The sequence below is a fragment of the Pipistrellus hanaki genome, assembly GCF_964339955.1.
Source record: "Pipistrellus hanaki genome assembly, chromosome: 3".
In the NCBI taxonomy this organism is placed as follows: Eukaryota; Metazoa; Chordata; class Mammalia; order Chiroptera; family Vespertilionidae; genus Pipistrellus; species Pipistrellus hanaki.
Genome location: NC_140505.1, coordinates 86760803 through 86772953, shown reverse-complemented (window position 1 = coordinate 86772953; position 12151 = coordinate 86760803). Strand labels below are relative to the sequence as shown.

General features: G+C 35.0%; 1 protein-coding gene across 4 annotated transcripts in view; it reads right to left on the bottom strand.

The window, feature by feature from the left end:
• NBEA (neurobeachin) overlaps positions 1-12151 on the bottom strand; it is a 796980-nt gene that overhangs the window by 390356 nt on the left and 394473 nt on the right. For all 4 annotated transcript variants that reach the window (XM_084879290.1, XM_084879291.1, XM_084879292.1 and 1 more), the window contains one exon: positions 9669-9733. In XM_084879290.1, coding sequence (XP_084735416.1) covers positions 9669-9733 — 65 coding nt within the window. The remainder of the gene's footprint in view (positions 1-9668; positions 9734-12151) is intronic.

Here is a 12151-nt window from a genome sequence, read left to right as displayed (position 1 = left end):
AAAATGGAGCAAGCGTCTTTTCTAAGTCTTGTTGACTTGAGCTTTCATATTTCTTTCTAAGTTTGGATTAGCTTACATTTTGTTCTTTTACTTTCAAAGTGGTGAAATATTTCTGAGTTTCTTTAAAGGGAGGTTTTAGGCTGGTATCACTTCCTCTAGGCCACTGTCAGTCTTTTTGTCACTATGACTTTCCTCATTGATGTCCATAAGTTCACCTTCTCTGAATTCCTGTGACAGCCTGGCTATATTGCCCCAAATGACACAGTGTCAACAGTCCAGAGTTACCTATATCTTGTGTAACCCATTTACTAGTATATTTCAATTAGCATCCCACTGAAGTGACTTCAGCTTCTTTTTTTTTTCTTTTTTTTATTGACTAAGGTATTGCATATGTGACCTTATCCTCTCATCCCCCCACTACACCCCACTCATGCCCTCACCCCCTGGTGTCTGTGTCCATTGGTTAGGCTTATATGCATGCTTACAAGTCCTTTGGTTGTTCTCTCCCCCTTATCCCCACCCTCCCCTACCTTCCATCTCAGGTTTGACAGTCTGACCAATGCTTCTCTGTCTCTGGATCTGTTTTTGTTCATCAGTTTATGTTGTTTATTATATTTCCAGAAATGAGTGAGATCATGTGATCTTTATCTTTCTCTGACTGGCATATTTCACTTAGCATAATGCTCTCCAGTTCCACCAATGTTGTTGCAAGTCCCTTTTTATAGCAGCATAGTATTCCATTGTGTAGATGTACCACTGTTTTTTAATCTACTCATCTGCTCATGGACACTTAGGCTGTTTCCAAATCTTAGCTATGGTAAATCCTTTCTGACTGATGTTTCTGTTTTCTTGGGATATATTCCTAGAAGTGGTATTACTGGGTCAAATGGTATTTCCATTTTTAGTTTTTTGAGGAAACTCCATACTGTTCTCCACAGTGGCTGCACTCCCACAAGCAGTGCACAAGGGTTCCTTTTTCTCCGCATCCTCGCCAGCATTTGTCATTCGTTGATTTGTTGATGATAGCTATTCTGACAGGGTGTGAGATGGTACCTCATTGTCATTTTGATTTGCATGATTAGTGTCTTTGAGCATGTTTTCATATGTCTCTTGACCTTCCTTATGTCCTTTTTGAAAAGTATCTATTTAGGTCCATTGCCCATTTTCTTTTGATTGGGTTGTTTATCTTCTTTAGTTAAGTTGTATGAGTTCCCCGTAAATGTTGGCAATTAAACCCTTATCGGTGATAACATTGGCAAATATGTTCTCCCATGCAGTGGACTTTCTTGTTTTGTTGATGGTTTCTTTTGCTGTGCAGAAGCTTTGTTCATAGTTCTTACCTTCACTTCATGTTGGCTTAGGTTTTGCCTATCTTTCCTCGGTTATCATATTTTCAGATCTATTCACATTCTATTTCAGTTCTAACAGCATCGCATTTTGTACTTTACTCTTTCATATGTTGATTATCCACTTTTGGGGATTGTCATGTGAATTTCCACTTGGAAACAAGAGGCAATATGCTTTGCTGTCTATGTTTAAACTAAATACAAATGTGCAGTAACTAATCATCAATAGAGTTTGAAAGAAGGAACCTATTGGTCACTGCTCATAATGCTATATCTATTATTTACATGGAGATTTATGGATCAAAGAGCCAACAACTCTTATATAATACAGTTAATATACCATGATAACTGACATGGAATTCTATTGTTGGAGGTGGTGTTACTAGTTGTGGCTCTGAAATTTTTGCATTTTTCAACTGAGCAAAGCAAGGACAACATTTTGTTTTCTAATTAAAACATGGATCATCTGATTCATGGCAAACATTTGTTTGCAATAAGTAAGCTAAGAACAAACTCAAGTAAACCAAAGCTTACTGATTTAATCATTAAATTGTAATTGTTAAAGTAAAAAAGGACATTCAAATTGGGGCCATATAATAATTACTAAAGAATTATACTTGGATGCAATAGGCTTCTCTTCTCCCAAACCTAATAAATGCCAGGCTTTCCTCCCCCTATTTTAAAGATACAATAAAAACTTGGAATCTTGTAAATTTTAAGTTAAATTCAATGCTAAATAATACTACAACCTGGTTTTTGTATGAATATCAATTAATTACATATATATTATATGCTTTCAAAAGAGTGATAAAGATTTATTTTAGGCAAATGATTTATTTTAAAAAATCATGCAAATTCCATAATTTAAAAAAGTCTTATTTGCTTTAAGGTTCAATTCATATTTTAATAATTTAAAATCCAATTATTATTGCCAAGACATTATAGGGAATTTTACATCCCATTAACCTTGCTTTGTTTTAATTACAAAGATCCTTTGTTAAATTCCTTTAAATGATCCAGTTTATAATTTCAACCTGTCCTAGGGAGTACTTTGATTCAGCTGCACATCCATCAACTGGTTTGGTCTGTTAATTATAGACAACTGCACAATTGCTTTCTCCAGCTATGATGGATGAATTATATTCAAGAGTGTAGCTGTTAAATAGGATAAACATTTATAACAATTTCCACTTAAATAATTTTATCTTCATTCCCACAAGGACAAATTAAAGACATATTCTAACAACCATGAGAAAGTATTTTAATAGGTTTCATTTTAATGTATTACAATAGAAAAAATTAACAAAAATGCTCTATGTCCAGGCCAATGAAATGCAAGTATGTGCAAAGAATCTAAGCTATGTCTAGAATTTAGTAGGCACCTATGAAAAACAAAACAAAACAGAACAATGTGTAACTATTGTACCTACATCCCAACTATCTAAATATATGTTTTGATTTGGAACTTCAAATTCAAATTCATGAAAGTAAAAGGTCTAAATTGAAAGCATATGAACCAAAGTAAAGGTGAAAGTCAGAAAATTCTAAGTACCTATAATAGGTAACTAGAGGTCCGGTGAACAAAATTCATGTTTGGGGATGGGGTGTGTGTCCCTCAGCCCAGCCTGCACCCTCTCCAACCTGGGACCCCTCAAGGGATGTCCGGCCTAGGCAGTTGGACATCCCTCTCACAATCCAGGATTGCTGGCTCCTAATTGCTCACCTGCCTGCCTGCCTGATTGCCCCTAACCACTTATGCATGCCATGCAGACTGATCACCCTCTAACTACTCCCCTACCAGTCTGATCAACGCCTAACTGCTCCCCTGCTGGCCCAATTGCCCCCTAATTGCTCTCCTCTGCCAGCCTGGTCACCCTCAACTGCCCTCACATGCTGGCCATCTTGTGTTGGAGTGATGGTCAATTTGCATATTACCACTTTATTATATAGGATAAGAAAACAAAACCCTTCTATTTATTAAGAGCTTATATTACAGAAGTTATAATAAATGTGATATAAATTATTTCCAACCTTCAGATAAACTGGACTTCTTTCTTAGGTGTTATACTATTGTGCAATGTGAAACAATGCCAATGAAATACAAGCATGAGGAAGATTATGTTACATGCCTAGCATCTAACAGGTGGAGAACTGGTATTTGAATTCAGTACAAATAATAAACATATGATTTGTATTATAATAGGAACTGTGGAAATAGTCACAAAATAGTTTATTATACACTACAAATAGACACTAACACTATGGTATGAAAAGTATAAACCAGGGAAAAACGGAAGGTGCTATGATAACCTAGGAAAGCACCTATAATCTGGAGTAGCAATGGGGAGAGATTGGTGCTCAGGGAAGAGACTATTTTCACTAAAGTAATATAAGTAAATATCTTAAAGCAAATGTTCATCTTTTTTTATGCTATGGACTGTAGGTTTGGCTATTTTCAATATTCTCCTAGCTTCTCAAACATAATACCCACCTCTCCAAATTTGCTTTATTGTCAGTAAATAGCACTACTTTCTTCACTGAGAATATAAGGCATCAAAAAACAAAACAAAACAAAAACCCCTTGAATCCTGCTAAAACTTAAATGAAAGGCTAGTGCCTGGACTTCAGGCTCACCCACCATATTGGCTTTTTTCCCCACCAGCATTTAAAAATACTCAAGTCTTTCCTTCTAAAACAATATGCCACACATCCTCCCTCACCAAATTAAAAACTGTATCTATCTTTAGTAATTACCCTATGAGTTTCCCCTTCTTGGCCAAACTTCTTACACTTGTACATACTTGATGTCTATACTAGTTCTGACCCCAATACTCAAATCACCACTTTCTCAAAAGTTACTTTCCTCATTTATCTGCTCTCATAGCACCCTCTACTTGTTCTTTGGCACTTCTGTTACATCAACTAGAGCCCCAGTGCACAAAAATTCGTGCACTTGCAGGGGGAAGGGGGTCGTCCCTCAGCCTGCCCTCTCTCACAGTCCAGGAGCCCTCAGGAAATGTCCTACTAATGGCAGTCTGGCCTCCCTCTGTGGGAGACAACTGGCCAATCAGGGGAAGGCATCACCCCCATCACCCTGCTGCTGCTGCCACTGCTGGCCACCGTGGTGCCAGCTCTCTTCAGCCCTTGCAGCTGCTGTGGCTTTGTCTGGAAGGACTTCTGGAAGACATCAGTCTATCCAGTATAATTAGCACATTACCCTTTTATTAGTATAGATAAGTACTTAACGAAAGACTGTTGTTCCCACTAGACTCCAAGCTCTATTAGAGTCTGTACCAGAATCTTTAGCACATAGGTACTCACCAGTATAAGCCTGGATAAAATATCTATTATACAGGGGATCCTTTAATCCTAACTTAACTATTGTCTTTTGGACTATTCCTTCCTCCTCAAACATTCTACTCACCATTCTTTTTTTCATTCCTTCAATAAATATTTGTGATTGTGAACCATGTACTAGGCATTATTTCAGATACCAGGGAGATATCCACAAATAAGACATGAGTTCTTAAGGGAAGTACACTGTAGTAAGATAGACATAAAATAATGAGATATTATTAAAATGTTAAAAGAGAGTCATGTGATGAACATGTGCTAAATCAATAAGATGGTAAAGGGAGCCTTTATGAGAGGTGACATTTTAGCTGATTCCTGAATGACAGTAAACAACCAATCATATGAAGATGTGGAGAAAGAGGATTCTCCATAGAAAGAGCAGTCAAGCCTGTCCCCAGGTTTTCTTCTCACTCTGCAGACTCTTCCTGAGCATCACATCTGTGTCCTTACTTACCACTTACCATATACAAGCAGATAACTCTCAGTCTTCACTCTAGCTATAACTTTGGAGAGCTGGAGACCCAAATTCCAAGATGCCTAGTCAATGATTCCACTTGGACATTACACAGGTGCCATAAATTCAGTGTAACCCAAAGTGAAAATCTCTCTCATCCGAGCCATGCTCCTCTTTCTGTGTTATTCTAAATAAACTGTATCTACCAGTGTTTCCCAAACTTTTGACATATGTGTACCCCTTCTATAATTTTCATAATGCTGAGTAACCCTCGTACTCATGAGAATGTAGAATTAGGCGCAACTAAGCACGGTGCAGTGCATATCCCCACCAAACTCCAGTGCAACGCATACCCCCACCAAACTCTTCCTGTACCCCTGGGGATATGAGTACCACACTTTGGGAAGCACTGCCAGAAGCCCTTCAGCTACGAAAGCTAGAAATCAAGTTATCTTGGATTCCTTCATTCATCTCTTACAATCCAATATATGAGCAAGTCTATTAATTAAATTTCCAAAAGATACTTCAAATTTGTCCACTTCTTCTATCCTGGTAGCACTATTTGTTAGTCTGACACCATCATCTTCATTAGGATTACTGAAACCTCAGTTTGGCATCTCTGTTCTAGTCTTGACCCCCTAAAATCCATTTGCCACATTTCAAGCTATGCCTAAACCTCTTCAGTTACACCTCAACAGCCTTACCACATCTTAGAAACCCCTTCCTGGAATGACCCTTGCCTTGAGGAATGACCCTCAAGTTCTATGTAGGTAGCACAAAACACACAATTAAGTAGCTGTTGTCTGACTAAAAATAGCTCTCCAGCAATATGTCTTGCTGTCCTTTGCATCTTTGCTTTTACACTAAATTATGCCCTTGGCCCAGAATTTTATTCCTCTTTTTTGAAATTTCATATAGCTATGTCATAATCCTCTCTCAATTATCAACCAAGGTGGCATTATGTTTGGTTATGCTTTTTTTTTTTTTTTTTAGAAATTTCTTTCTTTGTAGACTATTTTTTAAAGCAGTTTTAAGTTGATAGCAAACTTGAGAAGATAGATTTCTCAGCCCACAAATCCTTCCCCCATAAGTTATCACCATCTACCATTTGTTAGAAATGATGAACCTACATTAATACAGCATTATCACTGAAAGTCCATGCTTTACATTAGGGTTCATTCTTGGTACTGTATATTCTACGGGTTTAACAAATGTATGACATGTATCTGATATTACAGCATCATATGGAGTAGGTTCACTGCTCTAAAAATCCTCTCTGTGACCCTAGTGACCGCTAATCTATTATTGTCTCCAAACTTTTGCTTTTCCAGAATGTCATATAGTTCAAATCATACAGTATATTAGCCTTTTTAAATTGGCTTCTTTCATTTAGTAATATGCAATTAAGTTTCTTCTCTGTCTTTCTATGGCTTGAAAACTCATTTCTTTTTAGAACTAGATAATAAATATTCCATTTTCTGGATGTATCATACAAATGAATGGGTGTTTATTTATCTATTAATTACTGAAGTATATCTTGACATCTAAGTTTTGGCAATTATGAACAAAGTGGATATAAACATCTGCATGCAGGTTTTTATGTGGACTTAAGTTTTTAACTTCTTTGGGTAGATAGAAGCATGGCTGCTGGACTGTATAGTAAGAGTATATTTACTTTTGTAAGAAACCTCCAGACTGTCTTTCAAAGTGGCTGTATATTTTGCATTCCCACCAGCAACAAATGAAAGTACAGTTGTTCCACATCCTTACCAGCATTTGGTGTTGTCAAGTGTTCTGGATTTTGGAAATTCTAATAAATATATAGTGGTATCTCATTGTTGTTTTAATTAGCATTTCCCTGATGATATGCAGAGCGTTTTCTCATAAGTTTATTTCCCATCTGTATATCTTCTTTGGTGAGGTATCTGTTAGGTCTTTGGTCCATTTTAAAATCAGATGGTTTGTATTCTTATTGTTGAATTTTAAGACTTCATATTGATATTATATTTTAAGATAATAGCATTTCATCAGATATATCTTTTGGAAATATTTTCTCACAGTCTTTGGTTTGTATTCTCATTCTCTTGATATCCTCTTTCATAAAGCAAACATTTTACATTTTAATGAAGTCCAATTTAGCACTTTTTTTCTTTCATGGCTCATATGTTTGGTATTGTACCTAAAAAGTCATCATCATACCCAAGGTCATGGAGATTTTCTCCTATGTTATTTTCTAGGAGTTTTATAGTTTTTCATTTCATATTTATGTCTGTAATCCTCTTTCAGTTAATTTTTGTGCTGTTATAAAGTCCATGTCTAGATTTTTCACCTGTGGATGGATGTCCAGTTTGTAGTTACAGAGTCATTTGTCGAAAAGACTATCATATCATACCCTGATAACCCAACCATTAGGATAATGCATTCTTCTAGATGAGATTAAGTGCCGTACCTTAGGCTTGCATTAATATCTATACAACCCCAATCACACCCTTGTATTATTGTATGTGCCAGTTTAATGTTTGTCTTGTTCACTTCTCTATTCCCAGCTCTTATAATAGTGTTTGTAATGTAGGAGGTACTGAATAGACATTTGCTGTACTAATGTATACATGATCTGTATATTTATAGCTAGTCATGCTTCAATTATTATTCCAAAATCATCTTTATTGGAGGAAAAATCTGTATGAAAATAGAAGCATACTCTACAATAGCACAAAAATATTATGGTGAGCATTTTGAAGGTTTAGTTGGATTTAAATTTAAACAAAATTAAACTACTTTCTGTAATTCCAACTTCTTTCCTAAAATAAAACAAAATAAACCCCAAGAGCTACCACTGAACAATAAAACACCAAAAGCTAGCCGAAACCGGTTTGGCTCAATGGATAGAGCGTCGGCTTGGGGACTGAAAGGTCCTGGGTTCGATTCCGGTCAAGGGCGTGTACCTTGGTTGCGGGCATATCCCCAGTAGGGGCTGTGCAAGAGGCAGTTGATGGATGACTCTCTCTCTCATCTATGTTTCTAACTCTCTATCTCTCTTCCTTCCTCTCTGTACAAAATCAATAAAATATGTTAAAAAAAAAACACCAAAAGCTAAAAAAACCTCTGATAATAGCAAATTCTCCATCCTATTTTTGTCTAAGACAATATTATAATATTAAGTGTTAAAAATTCAATTCTGTTAACTCTTCAGAGTTACTGATGACAAAATAATTTTTGTTTTTGACTTCATAGTTGAAAGAAACTAGTAAAATGAGCATAAATGTGAATTGAGAGTTTCTATAACTAATACGACAATGAGTTAAGTAGCCTGTGAAAAGTTTTTTTCTAGTTTTCATCATTTGAAGATGGGTAATAATTATTATCAATTCTTACAATAATAAAGTTTTATAAGAACTATGGTGTGTTGTAATATAAAATTATTTATGTTATAAAAAAACTAATTATTTGTTGCATCTTTTGCTTTGCAGTGAGTAGAATATTTATTTAAAATTTTAGTTATATAATATTATTATGACTAAAAGTAATTTAAAGATGGAATATCTAAATGAGAGATATTCATTAAGATTCACTGTTATAACAACAGAGGTTATTTTTTAGACTATAAAACTTGATTTAAAAAAGCAATAATACTAAACTTATTTAAGTTACTCTTAAAATGGATTTCTATACCATACATAAATTAATTTTCAAGGAATATGTTATAAAATATTCTTTTATAATACCACTCCCTTGATAAAATTTTATAAATAGTAAGCATTATTTATCAACTTAAGTTAATTTGGTTTGAAATACAAATAAATAGATTATGTCAAATATGCAGTTATTATTTCCCAAAGATTATACTATATCATAGAAGAAACTCAACTTGCAAAGGATACAGGTCTTTAACTGATAGAAGCTGTACATGTCAAAATGATGACAGTTACATTTGTCTTAATGTATATTGTGCCAGTAAAGTTTTAGGAAAATCATAGTGAACAACTGTTTATAATAAAGAGAAAATACAATAATGGGCTCAAACATAACTTTACTTATAGCATCATTTTAATAACATATATATAAATTCCTAATCAGACTGTTATACTTCCTATATTTAACATCATTCACATTTTCAGCTGGATACCAGATAGCACAGCATGTTCAGATAAAACTGTTTCACATGAGCTGAGATAGGCGGAGAGAGTCCACATGGAGCATAACACTGAAACCAGATGGAGTGGCAGATGGGACTGCAGACAGGGTTCACTTGATCTATGTAAAACAACTTTACTACTTAGTGAGATATGGCTCCAATCTCACAAAAAAACCTTCTGAAGTTTGTCCCTTTATTTCATACATGCTCATGCCTGAATAAATATTTTCAACATTTTAAATTTTGTTCCTTTCAAGTTTCTTTGGTAAATTATTTAATTAAAATATTTTCTTACACATTTTTTGACCAGATGGCAGGAAATATCAGTTACCCAGTGGAATACAATGTGCAGTGGAATAAAAATTGTAAAATTAATTACCTTCCTTCATTGATGAGTTCAATAAATGCAAGTCCTGCATTCTTCTGAATAGAATTTTGCCATTCCTAAAAGGAGAAACCAAACCAAGTGTCATAAAAATGAGCATGTAAAGCAAAGTAACATCTTGTTTAAGGATCATGTTGGTGCTGTTAAAATAACTTCCATGTGTGATGATATTTCTAAAACTTAAAAAAAAATAAAAAATGTTACTGTGCTACTCAGTTTAAAAGGTGCTATCGAATTCCCACTAAATTTCAGGCTTGATGCCCACTGAAATAGAAAGTGAGATCATAGGTACAGATCACAAATTCTCAGCACAAAGTGTCCTTCCTTCCAAAACAAACCAAATGCCTAGTGGCTGTATAAGGGTTAGAAATATTGGAATAGAATTTTAGTCCCTGATATAGAAAATTTTCAATGAGGTTATAAAATAAAAATTAGAAATATAAACAACATATTTAGATTAGTTTGTAAATGAAATGTTATAGTTATGTATGTAGTCCAAATAACTGAAAAGCATATAAAATGTATATAAATTCTTTTAATAGTAAATAAATTCTTTTAAAACCTATAAAATAAATATTTAATATTAAAACTATATCCAAATTTTATACTCTTCCTATGACATATTTAGAATATGCTTTAAATCATTTTTGGTTATTGGTTTATCCCAGTAATTTTAATTTTGGGAGTCTTTTTTAAATGTAGGTGGTAAATTACAATTTTTGGATTATAACTATAGCCACTTCAATAGTACTATAAGTAAATAATTCCCTAGTATATATTATATATAAAAAGTCCTTATTGGTCACTTATGTCACTCATCTATAGATTTATTTTTCTCTGTGAGTTAACAATTAAAATGCTGGCCTCACATACCTTAAGTGATCAGCTCCCTGCCTATGAATTCAGCTCACAAAAAGAACAGTCTTTATGATAACCCTTAACTTTATTCCTGACCACGTGCTTCTCTAAAGCTTATACACATTCTGTGAATAAATGTGGTCCCCAAAAGTAGGTGTTTGGTATGTAAATATTCTCTGCTCTAAGTAAATTTAGGAAGAATTATAAAAGAACAAACCGCTATCCCACATTTCCCCAAGAGAAAATCAACAACTTGGGAAAAGTTTTGTGGCAGCATGGGGTCAGTAATTATTTTATAAAGAAAAAAAGATACCTAAATGATGTATTTTTTAGCAAAGTGTTTTAACCTCAACAACCTTTAACTAAAGTTTATCAAAATGATAAGATCATTAATGTATTTTACAGAGCTTATTAAAACCTTTCAAATAATTTCTGTTGAAAAATTATAGGAAACTTTTTCCTACATTTTAACAAAATGACTTATTACCACCCTAGCCAGTTTGGCTCAGTGGATAGAGCATTGGCCTGCAAAGTGAAAGGTCCCAGGTTCGATTGCAGTCAAGGGTACATGCCCAGGTTGTGGGCTCAATCCCCAGTGGGGGACTTGCAGGAGGCAGCTGATCCATGATTCTCTCTCATCATGGATGTTTTTATCTCTCTCTCCCTTTTTCTTCCTCTCTAAAATCGATAAAAATATATCTAAAAAAATGGCTTACTACTATCCTCTTAAATATTTTACATATTACCATTATACAGCCTATAATTACTGCAAACAAATAAACCACAATGTGCCATTTTATCAGGAATAGTTGACATTTACTGTGATATTAACTTAAAGAATTGATTTTTATGTAACAAGAATCATGTCACTCAGAAGAGTAGATTCTTGCAGACAATTTCTTATAGACAATTTTCTCTATGTTGCTGCTTGTACATCAAGGCTCTTTATCAGTATAAACTTCTAATATGAATAGAATTTTTAAAGAGGGTATTTCACAATGTACATTCAGGCATTACATATGCACCCCAAATTATACTGTCTAAAAAATCACAGAATAAAATGTTTTTTAAAACTCTGTTCAGATCAAACAAAACATATGGGCAAGGCACCGTCAGACCATGAGATGCTTATCTGCAATATTTTATAGAGGAACTAGAGGCCCAGTGCACAAATTCCTGCACCAGTGGGATCGGGATGAAACCAACTCTCTGACATCTCCTGAGGGGTCCTGGATTGTGAGAGGGCATAGGCCAGGTCGAGGGACCCCACCAGAGGACGAAGGGTAGGGAGGAATATGGGAGGTTGGCCAGCCAGGTAGGGGTCAAGGGAGGACTCCAGGGTGTATCCAGTCCCTCTCACTCAGTCCTGATGGACTGGAGTCCAGCAAAGAGCTAACCTATCGGTCAGAGCACCTATTCCCTAGTGGTCAGTGCACATCATAGCAACTGGTCAACTGGTCGACTGCTCCCTGGTGGTCAGTACAAATCATAGTGAGCAGTTAAGTGACCTTAGCATATCATTAGCATATGACCCTTTGATTGATTGAATGGACAACTGGACGACTGGTCACTTAGCATATTAGGCTTCTATTACATAGAATAGTAGAATTAAATCTGAG